We start from the raw sequence: 21,517 nt of genomic DNA on the forward strand, positions 1-21,517 counted from the left end.
GTCTTGCGGCCTTCCAAAAGATGTGCTTCTCGGGCGGCGTGCACGCACTTGACACAGACAGATCCAATTTGAGCGTATAATTTACTCACCCGTCTCTTGTTAGCCTCTTCTCTGCAGTGTGTGTGTGTGTGTGTGTGTGTGTGTGTGTGTGTGTGTGTGTGTGTGTGTGTGTGTGTGTGTGTGTAAATTAGATTATTCGAGGTTGATATAATGGATGGAAAGGCCGAGCGGCACCAAATCACAGAGAGCTAGTTTGAAAGATTAACAAGACATTACGACTTAGTTATGACACATCTCAGATTAGTCAGTGGCGAAAAGGGGGAGGAAAGTTTTCGCCCAAATGACAAACTGTGAAATCACTCAGCAAAGACAGCTGTCAGGAAGTTACTTTTTCATACAACAAGCCCTCAAGTTGGGAAATGGTTGTGTATATTTCACATAGGCACTTTTTCATTAACCTTTGTAGGACGTTCTGTGTTGTACTGAAAGATGGATGCATTACAAGCAAAGTGGCTGAAAAAGGGCTGAGGCTGGTAGTGCTCTAAAACTTCTAATGTTCAACAAATCCAATGACAAAAAATAATAGAAGAAACAATGAATTGACTGTGTATCCAAAGCTTGATCGCTCTGTACCATAGAATGCTATTGCTACCGGAAACACACCAATGAGCCACACTGTTGCATCATCAGGTGAAATGCGTATTCATTAATATGAAGTCATACACCCTAACTGAAAGTATGCCCCCAACAAATGCACTATATCCTCGTTTAAAACTAGAATTCCAAGGTTTGGGGAAATTACCCTTGTTTTCTTTTTACCCACCATGTGTGAATGTCCTCAACAGTATAGCTATTGACTATAAAAGTGGAACGAGAAGCTTTTCATCCTATTATAAAGTAGAAGAAGCCTTACTGGTGGAAGAAAAATGGGGGAATAAATGTGCATCAATGTCTTTCAGATTGTCAGGTTTGGAAAGTACTAACACATTTGGAGACACACAGTAGAGTCCCATTATCAGACTTGTATTCAGGCTATTTTTCACCACATTCCAACAGTTTGGACAGCTCATCTAAAAGAGCACGTAATCGCCCTTAAACCCGGTGAGCAAAATGATCTCAGAGTGGACTCGATGGGGCTCTTCCTAATTCCTCTGGTGTACATGCAAACAGAGGTGAGGTCAGCAGAGGTTGTGCACCAATGGGAGCCAGCGACCTGAGAGGACGAGAGGTGACGTGTTAAAGGCACAGGAGGTCAGTCTCAAGTGTCTACACAGACACATACTAATCACCAATACGGAGTAATGAGTATACGGTATTAATACAGCTGTATAGACAGGCTAATGAGGCCCCAGAGTTATCAGGGATTCATAGTAATATGCCACGTACTGTGCTGTGTTACAGGATGAAAGCAATATGACACATTCAAGTGCAAAATATTTCAGAGGTTTAGTCCGTGGGGGGCTTAGGTTTGGCAACTGGAGGGTGGCTGGATCAAGTTCAGCACAGTTCAGCTTGAAGCTCGTAGCTGGAGAGTTCACCTCCATGGGACAGCCATTTCCATTGAGCAAGGTACCAAACCCTTGTTAAAGCATGGGGGCTGATGACACCTCAAGCAGTTTCCTCTCGATATAATGCATGTACAGTATAGGAAGGAGTGAAACTATTTACTTTTAGATATTTATATTTTGATTAAAGTGCATTTGCTTAATTTGAACGACCTTATTTCTTTGTTGAATTAGATTTTCCTAATACTTGGTTATTTGGTGATCTCCTCACTGATGACTCAGAGCGGCCATTTGTGACTCAAACGGCTATGTAATGACTCACAAAGCCGCAAGCAAGGCTGTGGACACTCTTTGTAAAAATTCAAAATAAAATAAAACAATGTAAAAATAAAGTTGAAGTTGAACTCAACAAGTTAATTGCTGTGATAATTTCGGAACATAACATCACCAAAACTCCAATGAGGCAAGAAACACAAAAAACCAGACCGGTTTCAGACAGGGAACGATGGTTACAGAGAATTGTGATTTTTTCCCCAAAATAATGTTGTTTAGTTAATTGAGTTAAGCCGTTGGTTTGTTTAAAAATCTGTCCGATCATTCGATAGCTTGTGTGTCTTGGCCCATCTGAGTTTGACAATATGCCTAATCTTAATAAATGGATCAGGCATTTGTGACTTTGTCAATGCAGCTATTATTAGTTGCATTGCATGTCAGGCCACCAGGCAGCAGTAATGAAAGCCCTTGTGAAAACGATTTTAATTGGTTCCACGTATCAAATTTAGGGGAAAACAGAGCCCTGATGTTGGATCAATACTTAATATTAACAGAATGATCTCTAAGTTGAGGCATCAGTATTAGAGAAAAAAGCTCAGAGCAGATCTCAGCAATCACTCCAGTGAGTGAAATGTTATCATGAGAAATAAAAGCCAAATCTATAAAAAAAAATAAGACACAAGTTGATAAACTGCAAAAAAGAATTATTCTAAGAGAATACAATGTTCTGCAACACTTTGTTTACACGTCGTCCAGGAAATGCTGAGCCATTCATTCCTGTTACATGTAAAAAGATTTATCAGTTCTCTCAATCCCCTTCTCTTTTCAACCCGCTGTTCAGCATCTAAATCTGAGCGCACTGGGTCATTCATCTCATTCCCACTAGTGTTCAAGGTGACATGAGAGGTGGCACCGTTTGAAATATTCACGCACAGAGTCACAGCATGTACGGCCGGCTTCACACGGTCTATGTTGATGTTCACACACTCCTTATGCCGTACAAGGTTGGAGTTTTAAAGTGGCATCAGCATGCGGGGGGACATGATGCACGTGTGTTGCCTGTAAAGCACCATTGGGACATGTTCTCTGATCCATGACACAGTGAAGGGCTGAGGGAGGGAGGGATAGAGGGAGGGAGGGATATAACAGGGAAAAGGGCTGGTGTGTGGTTTGCATGTGAGTGTCTGACTGTGCCTCGATGAGAAAAAAAACTACTTGTAATGTGGACTATACAGTAACTAGTGTTGTTGTGTCCTTCAGCTCATTGTTTTGTTTTTTTACAGCCTGAAATCTTACTGTGTTTTGGGTCACTTTCACAGCTAGCCTATAACCACTAACTATTGCTGCTAAAGAGCCATATATTCCCCTCCAGAGTTGGTGGAAAGCAAAAACAGTCTGGTGTCTCAACTCAAGTTTATGCTGTGTACATGTCATATGGAATGCTTTGTAGAGGGAGTAGTGTCATCTGAAAACAAATGACAGTTATGCGATTTTAAAGTTTGTCTTGTAAGGGTTGAAAAATAATGTGTATAGACAATATAGCTTCATATCTGATTTTCCACATTAAATGAAGGTTTAATTACATTGAGAGATGGAGTATTCAAGCATCATAATCACAAGATAAAGACTACAAGTAATGACATTAACTCTAATGACATGAGCATATTGCTAGAATATGTTCTTATATACAGTAGATGAGTTTCTAAGGTCAGAAGATGAATGTTAATGCTTAAGCTCCTTTTTCTGACTGTTTTCTTCACAAGCTAAATATTAATGTGATACATTTCAGATAATCAGGGTCTGGTGTTAGTACACAGTGATTATCCCAAATGTCACTCTTCTCAACGTAATTACCATTGATTTTCATGCATTTTAAACATTGCCATGTAACCAATTAATTAAAAACTTGGCAAGGTTCCAGGGTTACAAACCACAGGGACAAGATCAAGTCAATCAATTCAGAAAAAAATCACAGAAAAACAGGCAACATGGAGTTTATTTTGTTTGTACAACTAAGTCCAATGCATTAATTGAAATAATTGTTTTACTTTTTATTTTTTACGGCTCAGCCTGGTGAAAGTCGAAGAGCTGCCGCTCCTGTTAAGTGTGGCACTGAGGCTGTGTGAGTACACACATTGTGTGTGTGTGTGTGTGTGTGTGTGTGTGTGTGTGTGTGTGTGTGTGTGTGTGTGTGTGTGTGTGTGTGTGTGTGTGTGTGTGTGTGTGTGTGTGTGTGTGTGTGCATGTGTGCATGTGTCACCAGGGAAAAAAGAAAAAAACAACAGACAGACCCCCGGAGCAGCTGTTGTCCCCAGTGTGCCCAATGTTTGACACACACAAATTCTTATTTTATTCTGCTTGCCCAACCTCAAACACACATACATACAGTACCTACTTTCTTAAACTAACCTTCACTCTGTTTCTTTGTGTTTTAGCTCAATTGTTTTCTCTAAGCTAACACACATGAATGGATACACACACACACACACACACACACTGTTGTTATGCTTATGCAATCTCACAGAAACCCAAAGTCATGTGTGTGTGTGTTGTTGAGGGAAAGCGGTCATCATTCAGCATTGAAATTAGGGCCGTAACCCATCCAGACAGCTACCGTGCATAAATTCAAAATATCCCTCTGCACATCTGCTCTCAACTCTGCTCAGACCCACACTCACCTCCACTATACAGCTCATTAGAAATCCCAGAGGGGCTGAGCTTATAGGTGTTCTTCAGGACCTCAGCTTGCTCTGGGATTGCCTCCAACACGTCCACCAGATGTCTTTCTCTACAGTATCAATCTTTCTCTCTCTTCTCCTTCTCCCTGGCTCCTCTTTAACCCTCGCCTTTCTGCCTCACCTCATTTCTCTGGCTCGCTCTCTAACTCCAGTCACCTCCCTGGGGGTCAGACGGACAGATGCGCAGCCTTGTCCTCTCCACAGACACACATACACACACACACAAATTCTGACCTCATTTCTCAAAGGTAACCAGTTTTACAGAGCCAATGAAAAGGCAACAGCTGTACAGTGCAATTACACACTACAAAAAGGACAGGGAGACCCTTGGTTATAATCTTTATAGCAGTTATAATCTGCTTAGCAAAAACCAGCAGTTGGATTCTTCAAAGTGCTTTTCATGCATCTCTACGACTGCTAGTATTAGTCCTATGATAATCTTATAATCATTTGTATTAATAATTTTTTTCTGTAAAATTTCAGGAAATAGCAAAAATGTACAATTTTCATTTAAAATAAAGCAAGTTGACACATTTAAATGTCTTGTTCTAGTTTAAATTAAAATTAATCTGTTGATCAAAGAAGCCTAAAATAAAAATCGGAGGACAAAACCAACAAATGTGTGCCAGGATCGATTTAAAATAAATGAAGGACATCTCTTGAGAAAGATAGTTAGTGGACATTGAGTTAACAAAATGAATATTTACACTGTAACCAGGTGTTTTCTTCAGCATTTATTTGGTTTTACTTCATTCACAAAAACAGCTTCATCTCCATGTACAACCACTGTATATGTATAAGGTGCAGAAAATCTGATATGTTCAAGGAGACAGTTCGTACCAAATATTCAGTCCTCATGATATGATAAACATGCATTAAAATGCCCACAGAAAATAACAAATACACAAACAAATTAAGGGCTTACACTAGTATCTGTAAAAGTTGTTGGTTAGATCAAGTCTTTTGGGATATTTTCATTAAAAAGCTTTTTCCCCTATTTTATATTAATTATTCTGCTGTATCTAACCTTGTTTATTTTATTTGATATGTTGATTTTCATTCAATAACAGATGAATTGAGTATTTGTTTCAAAATGTGTGTTTCAAAGATGCAGCACTTATTTCGTAATCAACATGAACAAAAATGATCAGATCTGGTTTATTTACTGAACCTTTTTGTAATGAATCATCCATGGGATTTTGTGTTTGTATTTGGCAAATAGATTAAACAGAATGGAGAGAAGGTGGAGGGCAAAACAGCCTCCAAATCTTTGCAGATGTGAGCTAATATCAAGTGAGAACAAACAATGATAAAATGCAACTTAAAAGCATTGGCTAAGTGTGAAATATTTGAACTACAATCATTAATCAATTAAAGTAAATCACTAAAATGCAGTCAAATTAAATAATTGTTCTGCTATATCCTATTTGTATTTATGCTAGAGCAGTTAACAGAAGTTTAAGATACTTTTATGGCCCTAAACCTGAAAGCGAGTCAACTTCAGAAACGCAATTACCATCTCAAACATCCATCTTCTTTCTTTGACATTTTGGTAAGTTTCTTTCAAACCTCAATCATTTGTCATCTTAGGCCTCAGCCAGACTGAGATCAGTGCAGGTGTTGGTTTAGGTGTTTGCGTGTGAATGTGAGAGAAAAAAATAAAGTGTTTTAAGCAAGCCAAGAGCCAGGGGCAGGAATTAAATCCTCATTATGATCTGGCACTCCTACCACACTGTGTGTGTTTGTGTGTGTGCGTGTGTGTTTCTACATGACACTAATAATACAACTGCACAGTAGCATCTTAACTTCTACTTGAAGTTCAAAGATCCTGGTCTGGGTTTTTTCCCTTGCATAATTATGTCTTAGACAGCCAATCAAGCATCACAGATGCACAATAACACACAATCACTTTAAAAGTGCAGCCAGTGGTAACAGAATGAGCAAAGCAGGATGCACATGAATGCAAGTAATGCACCATACGACATTAAAGCTCCCATATTATACACTTTTCGGTACTATTATACACCATATTATATGGTCTTAGTGGTCCCTAATACGTTTTTCTTTAATTGTTTGCTGAAAAAAAATTTTCCCTTTGCAATGTCATCATTTTTTTCAAAGAAGTGAGCTGGCAATCGGGACAAACATTTAAAGGTCACATATTATGCTAAATGCACTTTTTAAATGTGTTCTAACATATCCATGGGTCCACGGTGTGCCTAGAGACTGCCAAAATATTTTAAAAAATAACAATCTCTCCTTTGCTCACTCTCCCCCTTTCTGAAACCCCCACCCCTCCTCCCCAATATACTCCAGTCAGAATTCTCCTCGTTTCTGACCTCACAAACTGGAAAGCCAGAAGCTTCCACTGTGCAGCCCACACCCCTATTTCTTATTGGTCCACGACCCCGACAGACAGAGGGCGAGGCGTATCTGGCTTCGCTTCCGGACAGGGGGCGGGGGGAGCTCCAAGATTGTATATTTACGAGGGGAGCTGCAGCTCTTTTTAAAAAATAGGCCATTGTGAGATTAGCTGAACATCAGCATAGTACAATAAATTATCTGAAAGTTTTTTTCAGCAAACAATTAAAGAAAAACGTATTAGGGACCACTAAGACCATATAATATGGTGTAAAATAGTACCGAAAAGTGTATAATATGGCAGCTTTAAAGGAGCAGTTTGACATTTTGGGAAATACGCTTTTTTTGTTGTTGCTGGAATTCAAATGAAAAGATTCACACAACTCTGTTCATAACACACATAACACTTTCTAAAGTCAGAACAGTGACCACACCCGGCCAAGAAATATTAGAAGAATTTCAGAGGTGCTGATGGGTGGATTATGTTGCCATCCACCCCTTGTTCAAGTCTTAATGCTAAGTTAATTAGCTAAGAGGCTGCTGAAAGATGCTTATTTAACTTGCATGAGACATGAGTAGTATCCATTGTCTCCTCTAACTCTGTGCAATAAAGCAATTAAGTGTAGTTCCCAAAATATAAAACTGTTCCTTTAACTTTTAGTCCGACCCATTATATATAACCACATACAGTATTTCATATGCAATATAACTGGATCTACTTTCACAAGAAAGAGCCCTCAGATTGTTGATAATTACAAACCGTAATAATCATTTAACCGTCCCGCGTGTTCATTTTAAATACACATTCATACAATCCAATTCAATGTTTAACCATCAAATAAATAGCCAATCCGATTGTTGCTCTTGAAATAAATAATTAGACCGTTGACAGATTATATTGGAGGCACTTACAGCACCAAAATAAAGCAATAAATAAAACACATAAGATGCCCAGAGAACATTAAATGGAGAAATAAAAGAAAGAAACTGACCAAAACTAACATTTTCCATCTCTCTTTTTCTCTCTCTCTCACACACACACAAACTAACGCCACAGGCCAGTGATTGATTTACTGACTCTGCAATAAAATGACTATCACCAAATCGACATCACAGCAATTGACATTTCCTGAAGAACTCCAGGGCTACTTAATGGAGTGATGGATCGATTGACCGGTGTGTTAACCGCTCGGCTCTGCATTATCTCAGATCGCCCATAGGCTTAAAATGTGACTTCCTGGAAACTCTACATTTGTAATATCTTAAATAACAAAGCATGTACCGGTATCATTCAGGTGCCACAAAGCAAGTAAAATCAACAGGGTGAACGTCACATCTAGCATGGCCGTGCAAAGATGTGAACGCATTCACAGTAAATGTGATGGCGGAGGAAAAGAGTTTGTTGTGACCCCAGTGAAGTTGTGTTAACAGAAGCAGCAGCTTCGCCTCATGCTTGTAAAAAAGCTGATAAATGTTTTAGAATGCAAGTCAACAACCAGGGCATGCATTGCTGTTTGGAGAAACCCCCGTCTCTGTACATGGGTATGTACCTCGGATGGAGGCAGCTTCTATTATTAATATTCACTTCAGGTTGTGAAAGTCTGTGATTATGTGTATGGGGGTGTATGTGTGGTGCCTTCTGAGAAAATGTAGGTAGTTTACATCTTCCACTAATAGAAAAATTTAAAAACATTTTCACCCATGATTTTTAGTAAAATAATCAATCCAAATGTTCCCCAATTATAGCCTCAAAGCCTTTCTTTTGAAGTGAGTCCACAGTATAAAATCATGAAGATAAATTTGATGTGGAAGGAAAACTGAAGTGCTGTAGTTCTGTTGACGGCTGTTCAGGGCGGATGTTGGCTCAACCCTGCTAAATATTTTAAGCATGTAAAAAAAGTACCGGTGTCTTCCTAGTATTCATTCTGCAGTGGTGGGCCACAACAGTCAGAAAATATAAAAATAACACATAAAAAAATTATGCATTTCAATAGCTCCGGGAAAATGCATCTGCAAAAGAAAGCCCACTGCTTGCATTGAGTGCTGCATGCTAACAGTGTGTAATGTTCACAGCAACAGCTCGCTTTGTGTGCCAAAGTCTACTGTAACTAACTCGCTGACGTAACTAACACCTTGAGTAAAGCAATTAATACAAGTGGCTCAAAGGCAAAATATCGTCCCCCTACATCTTTCCCCATTTTTCTTCCTGCTCTCTTTCTGTGCTCATAACTGGAAGCTTTCAGCAGAAAAACACTGCTCTTTAATAATTTGTATTCCTGTGTCATCGTGCTGGATATGGGCACTTTTGGCTCTCAGATATGACTGCTGATCCAACAAGCGCATTAAAGCACCATCAACACAAATGCAACGAAACAGGCAAAGGCAGGCTAAAAAAAAAACAAGCCATAAGCAAAAAAATCGGAAACACGCCGAGACACATGCAAAATGTTTCACTAACCGTAACGTGAGAGCAACAGCCTTAAAAACGCAGGATGTGTTAGCGTCTCACATGCATGGACGGATTGTAAGACAATGGGCCCCTGGGCACAAACACGTAAAAAGTAGACATAACAATATTACTACAAATGTGTTCTAAGTGGACATTTTCAGTCTCTTTGTAGTCGCTTTGAGTCTCTTTGTATCTTTTTCTAGTTGTTTTGCGTTTCTTTGTGGTCCTTTGTATTTATTTATGGTTATTATGCATGTCTTGGCAGTCATTTTACCTCTCTTTGTGGTTGTTAAGTGTCTTTTTTGTTGCTCTTGAATGCCCAGGGCCTCCGTATGAGGTGTTTCTTTTTGAAAGTCAATCAATCAACTGCAGGCCCTTTCATTTCTCCATCCATCCACACATGTGTTATGAGGTATGTGATACTCACTAAGAAACATACAAACACACACATACACTTTTCACACATGCACACACATCCTGAGGCTGGCTAGTGGTTAACATATGGTCGTTGTGGTTGAGTCCCAACAACCTGTTTTGGCACTAAGATAACCTACCCACCCTCCTATCTTTTTTAAGACATTTCCTATTAGCAGGATAGACAAGTTTATAACCTCAACATCTTTGTTTGATTACCTATATTTGTTCATTGTTAAACCATCTGAAATGAAGATGTGGGTGGACGTGCTGTCTGTCACAATGTGTCAGTGTGAGAGAGACGCCGACCCCCAATTTCAGAAGAGTTGTAGTAAGACTTCAGGTCCCCAGTCCATAGCGGTCTGAGCCACAGCAAACACTGCCGCCCCCAGCGTAGCGGACAGCCCCCACACTGCCATCTTCACCATCCTGTTCCCCTGCCCCCACAGCTGGCCTCCGTCCTGGGGCAGAGCTGCTTCCAGGCCTGGGTGTTTGGAGAGGATAACACAGAGCACACGACAGAACAGAGGAAGAGGGATCAGAACGTGAGGAGTAGTGGAGAGACATGGACAGAGCATTCAATAATGCTGGAAGCTCAACCAAAAGGAGGGTCAAGCTGCATTGTGTTACTGGGATTGAAAACAAAATATCAAAACACTAAAGGTAGAGACAAGGACAGGGCCAAAGCAAAAGCGCAAAACAATAAATGAGGTATGAAACAACAAATCTACCTACTAGATCTTAACTGAGCACTTACTTTATTTTAATTAACTATGGGCCGCACATAGTTATATACTCCACTTAAAGTATAACTTAGTAGCCAGTGTATTCCCCAAACAAAGATGCAGTTTAATATAAGCTGTGTAATAAGGTTTAGAGAGGTGGTGATTCAACTTTATGGTCATTGTGGTGTCATTACTAGTGGTTATGACACGTGTCTTTAGTAACAACACATCCCAGGATTCACTTGGAAATGACGCATGCATCAGAGGCACCAGGGGCAGGCAGCAAGCTGGCCCTGAGCTACTCTGTGAAAAGAAGTACTGACAAATTGACCATCACTGCCGCAGGGCGAGAGGTTGAACTACTCAAGGTCAAACACAGGATTTCTGCTGCAGTTAACTTGCTCTATAATAACGTACAATGAGGAAGACTATAATGAGATGGCGGATGTTACCAAAGCTTTTTACAGTCCTCACTAATTAGCTGCTTTTCCTGTAACATAACTGCACAATAATAACAACATTTGACGCAGCACTGAAAGAAACAGAACACAAGACCCAAAGCTTCACAATGCATTATCTGATATAATTACAATGAACCTGTGATCCAATGTATTGTTAAAGATCCTTAACAATACACTAAAAGCATACATGAACCAGGTTTTTGCTTCCGCTTCCCGGCCACAATACACACGCTTACTAGTTTTTGCTTGTAATGCTCATCATAATTTTCTAAAAGTGGGTAGCAAATATAGTTATTGGTGAAAATCGCAGCTCATAGAACCAGAAACAGGGTTTGGTATAATGAAAATCTTTATGCGTGGCTTGTTTAAAATGTAAACACACCGGTAGACTCTCAAGCTTCCCGACTCCCATTCATCGTCTGCCACAGTGAAATCAAAAGGTGCTATAGATCGTCCCTCTTTCTGTCCGTTCTGCACTTGATCTTGAAAGCGGCTGATTGAATTATGATGAAACTTCAGGGAATGAAGTGCATCAATTTTAATTTTCACACGGTTCGGCCCGAGGGCAACATTAAAGAGTGTTCTTTTTTATTGCCTCTACATCACAGACAATATGTCAGACGCCGCTGATTTTTTTCAGGGAAACCTATGGGAATATAAAGCATCTCTTTGTTCTCTTCTGGCATATTTAAATTTGCACTTGATTGGTCTGATGGGGGTGCTACATCATTTGTTTACTTGTTATTGAATGGTCCAATGGGGGCAGGCAGCATTTATGGGGGATGATTGATTTTACTCTTGCCTTGTTTTGAAGAATTGTGTTCCAGTGTTATAGGCACCAACAAAAATGTGAGGAACTGTGGATCCATCAAAAAGCTTTTTCATGGTCAGGCTGAAAACGTTTCTTCTTACAATCCTCAAAGTCGATATTCATTTTTTTCTCCCCAAAAACTTGAAAGAGTATTCCTCAATAATTCACTTTTACTTCAGTGATCTTGATGTGCGTCTGTACTGCCCCGTATGTGTAGAGTCCTTTCCCCACAGTCAGTTATAGGATTACAGTAACTCGTTTTTTTTACCGTGTCTGGGAGTGGTGGAGTCTTCGGCCCTGGTGAGGCGTTGTAGTACATTGTCAGGCCTCTGGTGGAGGGTGGAGAGCTGAAATGCCTGGAAGGTGCTGATGGACAGACTGGGGGAAACAAAAACAGAGGAAGAGAAGGATGGAAAGAAGGAGGGAGGGTCAGTTAGTCGATGAAAGAAAGAACAGAGTCAGGTTCTGAAGGCGAGGCTCGGACAGCTGGAATGACATGAAGAGATGAGCTCACAGGGATAAACTGATGGATGGAGACAGGTGAGGGAACAAGAGATCGGCTAACTCAGAGTAGCTCCTCTATATGGGGAAGCTACATAGGAGCAAATGCTTTTTATCTTTCAGTATTAATCGGTCACATGACAATCTTGGCACTTCGTCTCCTGAACAAAGACTAAGTAAAACTGAAGAACACTGGAAGGGAAAGAGAGACTTAAGGATACAGAGAGGGAAAGTGGAGCTGTCTGTCTAATGTTTGTTCCTCGAAAATAAATAATGTGGAAAAATGGTTGCATGGATGGTAACACACGCATGTGCACACACACACACACACACACACTCTAAATGGCTGTGTGTATCAGCAGCAGCAATAATATTGGATGTGTTTTTCGACCACCCCCTGTTGGTTACTGAGGGAATTACATGATTGATTATTCGTTTGTCATTTATAAAGTAGACAACATTCACAATGTCTAGCTTCTCAAATGTGAGCATTTGGTGATTGTCTCTGATAGAGTAAATTTCTTTTTACTTAATTCACCTGCTTAGATATTTTGATGCAACAAGCAGCAAACAATGTGCAACAAGTAATGACTTTATATAGCACGATGTTGTTGTTTTTTGGTGTTTGATTATAATTCTGACTGACATATCCTGCAGTACACATCATTCAGCTACTGTAAATGCATATCACATTTACATTGAAATTTAAGTTATAAGGTCGTATTTATTCAACCTCACTAAAGTACACTGGTTTTCAAGCCTTGTGTCTTCCCATGTGTCCAATGAGCGCCAAACTCTGATATGTTTATTTAATAGTGTTAACATACTTATAAACAGTTTTTTAGTTTCAGTTGTTTGTCCCCTCACCTCTTGCGGGGCTGTAGTGCTGCCCTCTTGGCCAATAGAGATGGAGGATACTGGTCAAAGAGGTGCTGGGCCTGGCCAATCAGGAGTTCGTATGGAAGGTCCTGGGGGATACGAGAGAGGAGGTGGTGCACCATGGCCATGTCACACTCTGTCTGCTTCACCTCCTTCTCTCTGTATAAGACGATCTAAGGAGGAGAAACATGGAGAGGAGAGGAGAGCGCTCAGCAGTGAAAGAGGCAGATAAAGAGTTAACCCCCCCCCCCCCCATGCTGTGCGCTCTACTCAGCCTTGGAGGAAACATGAACTACATTCTGCTTTGTTGTTTCACACACTTCAAACAGAACTGTCTCTCTGCCCAGCCCCCCACGCACCAAAAACGCACACACATAAATGTGCACACACACACACACACACACACACACACACCCCCACAGTTGCAAATGAGCAAAATGTGCACAACTGTACACACTAATCAACATGCACAAAACCCTTCAGTCAAAAAAGGCCTCTTTAGACTCAAATAACCCCCCCCCCCCTCCAAAAAAAGACACTGTATGTACAAACACACGAACACCTAGATGTTCCAGCGGTAAACAGTTGGTGTGAGCAGCCAGAGGAAGACGTTTCAGAGAGGAACAAGTGAAAAACATCTTAAGTATAAAACTTCCTTTAATCTGTTATCTGTTTCTCGCTCTCCTCAGTCAAACATCAGTCATCTCTCCGTGTCACTCTGTTTCCTGTTGCATTCCTCCTCCTTTTCCTTCTCTTTTATCCATCGCCCCTTTTCTTTGTACTCCTCTTTCATTCTCTCTCTCCCTCATCTGTTCATTAGGAGGTACCCAATTAACTAGTCCAGTGACTGCACAGTACTCCGCTGTGTGTGTGTGTGTGTGTGTGTACGTGAGACAAATCAAAAGTCACTTGTTCATTTCCTATCGGCTTCTTCTTACCGTGGCGGCGAGGTAGATGGGCATCAGAGGGTGTGAGGCCAGGAAGAAGTCATAGAGTCTCAGGGTGTGTTTGAACTGTGACAGCACGTGGCCGTACCATGTGATGAGCCAGGACAGGGCGAAGATGGTTCCCACCTCCGCTCTAAAAATATATAAAGGGATGTAAACACAAACAAACAGAACAACACACAGAAAAAGACTATGTGACATGTTTTATTTTAGTTTAGCCAATCTCTTTCACTCAAGAGTGTCTTGGCCAAGATAAGCACAGCAGTAAGTCATAGACCCACAACAACAGACCGATCAACACAAAATATATTACGAGACAAGAATTAAACAACAATGTTCTTTAATAAAATTGTTAGAAGTGGGGCGCTCCGGTGGCGTAGTGGATAGAGCACGTACCATATTGGCTTAGGCCTCGTTGCAGTGGTCGCGGGTTCTAATCCGGTGACCTTTACTGCATGTCATCCCCCCTCTCTCTCTCTCCACATTTCAACTCTGTACTATCAAATAAAGCTTGAAAACTCCAACAACAAAAAAATCGTTAGAAGTAAGTTACGTGTTCCTTTCTTACAGGAAGCTAATAGGTTTCAGATTATTTCCGTTTGGTACGCAAATCAAAAATCACAATCGCAAAGTGCGAGTCTATCCAAATTTACTTTCATAATTCATACTTCATTTTGATCACTGAAAACCAATGGCTGCATCAAAGGTCGTAAAAATAACATGAACAAAAATGATTGTATGCCAAGTTGTGGTAAGTGGTGGTAGTGGGATTAACAATGTAAGAATTGCACGGATATGATCCAAGCTAACCTCAGCAGCTCCTATGCTCCTTTTTCTCTTTCTTTGTTGATACAAATATGCAGTTATTTTTGACAGAGTTTAGGAGTAAATTAGATATTCTCAGAGGTTGTTGATAAATATTAAATAGGAACATTCGGGGGGGGGGGGGGGAAGAAGGATGAGTGCAAGGGGAAGGGAGTGTCAAGTGAAAAGAAGTCGGTGGGAGTGACGGAATGGGGGGGGGAAGAGAGGGAGCAAAGGGCAGGGAGCATGTGATTAGAGGGACATAAAAGAGATAGAAAAGAAGTGGGAGGGAGAGAAAGACAAAAGGAACTAAACAGAAGTGGGAGCAGTAGAATAGAAGGAAAAGAGGAGAAGAAAAGAGGCAGGAGAGATAAGAAGGAAGGTGAGAGGAAGAGGAAGAGCCCACAAAAAAAGAGCTTTCCAAACTTTGAAGTGGAGCGTTGTTGTTTATCCTGATGTTTTTTTCTGCGAGTGCAATGTCTGTTGTTTTTGTACTTTTGGTGTTTGTGTGAGCTTGTATGTGAGCAGACGAATAATTTGCAGGCATGGAGGTATCCCAAAACAGCATCAATTATGAACAGGCAACAAGACAGCAAAGGGTACTGTAGACAGACACAGCCCCACACACACACACACACACACAACTGATTGACTTGCAAACATTACAAATCCCAGTACTTACCACCCAATACTTAATGTTTAGCAACAGCAGCAGGTTTAAAATGTTTTTTTTTGCTGTTGTTTCAATAAACTGCAAAATGATCATGAATATTTTTTTGGCTAATTACACCTCACAAATAAGGCTAATTGTGGAGCACACCTTGTTGGGACAGAAAAGCCTCTAAAACAGCTGTCGGACCATCTGATACTGGAGCTCCCCAGTGACACAGCCAGTGAAGCATTTTCATTTGAGTTCAAACACAAAATCTAAACCCCTCCACTCTCTGACTTTCTGTGACACTCACAGGTTAAAATAAACACTTTGATGCCCTCTAGTGGTTGTTGTTCACATAACATTATGTTCAAGCAAAATTCAAGTTCGATACTAGACTGTGTGTGTGCATGCGTTTGTACCTGTTCATGAAGTCATGTAGTTCTGCATCAACCTGTTCCAATATAGGCATCAGGTAGTTTAAAATGTGTTTGGTGCTGTCCATGGTTGGATCCATGAAATCCCTACAGACAAGAAAAGACAGGTAGAAGTTATATATATATAAAGGTTGTGACTTTAAACTGATTAAAATGTGAGGGTAGATGGATTAATTACAAAACTAAAATACACAACCTGAGATGGAAATTTGACAGTTTGTTGAGCAGGGCGAGGGCCATCCTCTCCCCGACCACCAGCAGCAGAGAGACAGCCACGTCATGGTAGCCCTGGTAGTAGTGGAGCTGAGGGTTGTGCTTCAACACCTCCAGTATGATGTCAATCAGCTGCTCCTGAAGCGTGGCTCTCTCTGAGGCTGCCATACCTGAGCCACAGACAAGGATCGCCACGTTCAATTACATACAATCATGTTGAACATGGAGAAAAAACAACATGAGAAAGGATCCATCATGTACCTAACTTACACTATTATCCTTCATATTGTGGTTTACCACCCCTCTCTCTTGATATCACATCACAGCAACTTGACATTAAAATCTTGCGCAGCTTTTACGCAGTTCAATAATTATGATTGTTGTTGTGTAAGTACAGGGATACAGTTTGATAAATAGCACTGTGAACTATATTGTCATCTTGAGCGGTAAAACACATGCGCACACACACACACACACACACACACACACACACACACACACACACACACACACACACACACACACACACACACACACACACACACACACACACACACACACACACACACACACACACACACCTTGAGGGAACCGCTTCATGGACCTCCTGACATCAAGGACCACTTGGTTGTAGTCTTTGTGGTTCTCCCTCACCTTTCGACCTAGAGCAGAAGACATTTTATTGTACTTATAAGTACTAACAGTATTGCGAAGTAAACATCAAACAAGTCAATATTTCAATCAACCACTAACCAGGTTTATATGGTAGATCATACACATTGATGTTCAGTAGTTTGGGCCAGACTTTCCTCCTCACTTCATCGGTGAGCAGTCCTCCTTTACTGGCTGCCGCTCTCCTCAGGGTCTCAATGTCCACTGGATCACTGCACACATTCAAAAGTGAGAATTGGACAATGTGTTCAGTGTGATGCACTGTTTTAAAGTCTGCCCACACAGCAAAGATAAAACTGCATTCATGAGTCACAAAAATATTGTCACATTTGTATCATTTTCTGGATTCTAGCATTAGAAAATAATTCTTAAAAGTAGTGTATGACGCTTAATTTCTTATGGATGTTCATGCAGCACAGAGCTAGCTCAAATCATGGATCACATACTATTCTTATACGACTTAATGTAAAAAGACAACAACAAAAAAAAGTCTCATGGCTGACTGTACCAAACAAGGTTACACTGAAGAGGGTCAAATCCCATCGATATCTCAATTGGGTTTGCTTTTTAAACCAAAATGACTTCCTGACACGGTGGGACCATGATGTGCCAAGATTGAATTAAAACAAATGCAACTGTCGTTTTTCTTGTGCCGTTAAAAGACGTGAAATTCACAAAATCTGTCTCTTCTCAATTCTGCGTGAGCTTCACAGTCACCAAAGCCTTCGTGAATCCCCGTCACACTCTCCCTATGGGCACATGATGCCAGTGATCTTCATGTGTGAAATTAGCTTAGTGGGGAGTGATGAAGGTCACCGTCTGTAGATAAATGAAAATCATCTAATTGTGGAACAGCGAGCGAGCAGCAGAGGGAGGAATTCCCACGTGGGAAAACTCATCCTGTGGCCCATTACTCCAGCGCTAATGGAGGCGTTTTTAGATTTCTAGAAATACTGGCATATCAAGGCAGATTTTTTGTGAAAGCTATCGAGGAATGAGAACTTTTTTTGCAGTAACTCCTCACTAGAACAGAAATATTGATATCTTTTTAAGTAGAAGTACTTCAGTGGTTCTCAGGCATTCTTTGACTTAATGTGACAAGGTCCCAGAAAAATATAATAATATAATCTTTATGACATAAATATGCCTGGGCAGAAGTATTCAAAAGGCCAACTGTGACTGATAATAATTATTTTTTACCTGAACAAAGCCTGGTGGATCTCAGCCAACTTCTGTTTCCTTCCACAATCTGCGTCTGTAAAAGAGGGACAGAGTAGGAGGAAGAGAGAGAGAAGTGATACAGGGTGAGGGACGTATATTGGAGGAATGAAAAAAAAACGAAGACAAAGCAATGATAAAGTGAAGGGCAACGAAAGACATTGGATAGGTGACACATAGGGAAGAAGACTATCTCTATTAAACCTTTGAAGTATGACTTTTAAAAAGGTGGGAGGGAAATTTCTGTTGAAATGATGGGTTTTTCTACTACAATCATAATATTATACTGAGAGAACCAAGAATTAATTGTTTTGCACAACAACAGAAGTTGAAGGGTGAGCACAGGTGGTAGACATTTGATGTGTTATGGCCTAGGCAGGATAAGAGAAGAACATTGCTACTTCAGGCAAGAAAATGTCATGAAGCAAGGCCGAACAACACCTTGAGTGAAACATGAAGAAAACCTGTGTACCCTGTTGTTGTCTACAGTTAATGTGTGTTATATCAGAGTGTTACACAAAACTGAGGAGAAACAGCCCCTCATCTATCTGTGAAATAATGTACTGGTGTTGGCTCTTGCTTGTAACAATCAAAAGTCAAAACTCGTCTGAGCTTCCTTTACCGCAATAAGGCCTCCTTCACTCATGCAGCCAAACACACACTCGTCAAAATGACCATCCTGCCCATTTTTGATTACGGTGACACCATCTACAGAATTGCATCTCACTCCACTCTCAGCAAACTGGACCCACTCCACCATTCTGCCATCCGCTTTGCTACAGGGGCTCCATTCACTACTCACCACTGCGACCTCTACAACCTGGTAGACTGGACTTCCCTTCACACCAGACGGCTCCATCACTGGTTTCTGCTCATCTACAAATCCATTCTCGGCATAACACCTCTCTACCTCTCTTCTCTTCTACACCTCTCCCACCCTGCCCGTAATCTAAGGTCCAGTGCTTTCATCAACCTCTCCATCCCCACTGTCCGCACTGTCTTTGGACGCAGTGGCTTCCGGTTCGCTGCAGCCTTTGACTGGTACACCCTTCAAAACACCCTTAAACTTTCTGTCTTCACCTCTCTCTCTGTTTTCAAACTAAATCTGCATAAAATCTTAGTTGACTCCTGCACCTGCTAGTAGCCCTTCTTGTCATACACTATTGATTAACTGTTTATTTTATTGTATTGTATTATATTGAATTTTTTAAAGTGTATTTTATATATTTTTGTAAAAGTGTAATATATATATATAACCTTGTTTTCACTTTTAGCACTCCCCTCCCCCTTCCCCTTCAGGCTGCACTTGAAAATAAGAATTTTGTTCTTAATTTGCTTGCCTGGGTAAATAAAGGTTAAATAAATCTGCTGAGAATTTGAATATGTTTTATCTGGACATTTTGCACAAACTAAGAACTGACTTTTTGATTTCCTATTGAATGACTCTTTGCCACTTTGTCTTTCAAAGCCATTACAAAGAAGCTATGACCGATTATTACAATGAGTCAATAACATGGCCACTGTAAGGTAAGTACTATGCAGTTAGTTTTGGATCAAATTCAAATGAATAAGTTTGCTGAAAGGGTTAAGCCAAAGTCAAACTGTTGAGCATTAACTTAGTTTGTCTTGATTGTAATGCTCGTTTTGTTTTGTTTTATCATGTAAACTTAATGAAACAATGTCCATCTTAACTTCTGGCTGTCTGCCAGCTGCAACTTCCCAAATTGTCCCAGACAGTTGGCTGACAGGTTGCCACGCAAGCACCACTGACAGATAGGCAGCTAAAGTTTACTCTGACAAACGTGTAAACAAACCAAAGACTGCTGGAAGTTTGATACCGCGAGTAACTCGTGCTTCGTGTCAGTATGGCTAGGCCTAGTCTACTGTAGTTTGTGTCAGTTGGCTACTAGGCTAGTTGTAATAAAGTTCACGTAGGCTAGACTGAACAGGTCAAGCGTCTGTGTGTAGAATACACGTCGGCGTAGGTCTACGATATATCCATATAAGTAAATAGTTAGTTTTAGCTAGTTTTATAGGAGAAACAAGGTTTGTGTGACTTGTCTGTATGTGCAGTGTAGTGTTTATTCAACTCTAATCTACCTATGTTTATCTGTTAGTTGATTTACCTCTTGTGGATCCATTCCCATTCTCTCCAACTCCTGCGTTGTCTTTCTTCCTCTTGAGCTTTTTCATCCCTCTTTAAAAGCTGACTGCCGAATAATGAAGTTCCTGTTGTGCCATAGGCAAATCAAAAAATAGAAAGAATGTCTCAAAACAGGTAAAAACAGGTGAAATTGTTGGCCATACGTGAACGTTGCTTTCCACAGCTGAGTCTGAGAGAATCAACCGAACGTGACATCTCCACGCTACGCTGCAATTGGGCAGAAACAACACGTGACCGAAAGCACAAATGCTATTGGCTTAGAAACAACACACACCAAAAACGGACTTGAGTTGATAGTAGTTTTGTAGTTCTAATGTTAGAGCGACAGTGAGTAATGCGTTTTATTTAATGGTTTAAAGGAGTTGCTGCGGTCCAAACGCATTATATTGACATATTTACTTATTCTGAATAGGTTTTTCCACAAGGTGACAGAAAAACGCTATAATAGGCTAAATAGATTAGTCCGCACCCCTTGACCCAAACAAACAAATTTCACATTTGAATAAAGACATGTTCTCCAGCCTGTAAGAAGACAAAGACTGATGTGATTCTAGACTCACATCTTGAACGTATGCATTGATTTACATGTGCATACCATGGTGCATACATGCTATAATGTTCTTCCCATTTACATTATACATACCCCTACTGCTCTACTGTCCTTGCATGTATTCATACTATAAGCAACGACATAATCAGATATTGTATGTATTCACTGTATGCTTGAGCATTAGTTGGGAATAATGGTATCTGACATGCTTATGGGCAATTAACCAAATAAAAAAATCCACTAATTCTACTTCTAATAAACTGTCAATATGTGTAAAATATACCTTTTTTAAATTAAGAAAAAAAAAAAAAATAATAATAATAGGGCAATATATGGGCAAAATATTTAGTAGGCTACAAATAAGCCTAGTACGTAAAATAGCTTAGGTAGGTTATATTTTCCCAGTAGGCCTATTGGCCTGTCAAAGGATTGTGGACCGGTTGTTGTGGATAATAGCCTATAAATATAAGCCTGGAGGCAAAATTTTAGATTTTACAATGACATTAGCCTATTTAGCTTAGAACTTTAGCCTACTCCAGTAGACCTAACTGACTGATGTGGAAAAAGCTAATCCGGAAGCGAGTTGGGAATTCGTCGTCTCAATAGGGGGATGTCAGATGAAAACTCAGACCTGGCAACCCTAATAACAAAATTGCACCTTGAGCTGTAGTAATGATGAAACATCTTTTCATTTACCAGCACGGGCGCTGCTACGAGCCGCCAGCCACGACTCATTAAATTGT

At 40.4% G+C, this 21,517-nt stretch overlaps 1 protein-coding gene across 1 annotated transcript; it reads right to left on the bottom strand.

Annotated features, from left to right (window-relative positions):
* Positions 1-5,284: 5,284 nt before the first annotated feature.
* Positions 5,285-20,323, bottom strand: LOC307263775 (TBC1 domain family member 20). The gene is made up of 10 exons (XM_080045029.1): positions 20,187-20,323; positions 18,043-18,097; positions 16,924-17,054; positions 16,752-16,832; positions 16,154-16,340; positions 15,943-16,044; positions 14,056-14,197; positions 13,106-13,290; positions 12,006-12,115; positions 5,285-10,224 (listed from the first exon to the last, which is right to left on the bottom strand). Exons 1-10 carry the CDS (start codon positions 20,251-20,253, stop codon positions 10,058-10,060), a joined length of 1,227 nt encoding a protein of 408 aa, XP_079901155.1. The 5' UTR covers positions 20,254-20,323; the 3' UTR covers positions 5,285-10,057.
* Between the last annotated feature and the right edge of the window lie 1,194 nt (positions 20,324-21,517).

The sequence above is a fragment of the Ammodytes marinus genome (assembly GCF_949987685.1).
Source record: "Ammodytes marinus genome assembly, chromosome: 17".
Taxonomy (NCBI): Eukaryota; Metazoa; Chordata; class Actinopteri; order Uranoscopiformes; family Ammodytidae; genus Ammodytes; species Ammodytes marinus.

Bases quoted from the DNA above. Each gene is read 5' to 3' on its own strand.
- LOC307263775 (XM_080045029.1), bottom strand. From the start codon at position 20,253: ATGAAAAAGCTCAAGAGGAAGAAAGACAACGCAGGAGTTGGAGAGAAT. The intron at 16,833-16,923 runs GTTAGTGGTTGA...CTTCTGCTCTAG, and splicing joins TGATCTACCATATAAACCTG to GTCGAAAGGTGAGGGAGAAC. The intron at 10,225-12,005 runs GTAAAAAAAACG...CCAAACACCCAG, and splicing joins CTCCACCACTCCCAGACACG to GCCTGGAAGCAGCTCTGCCC.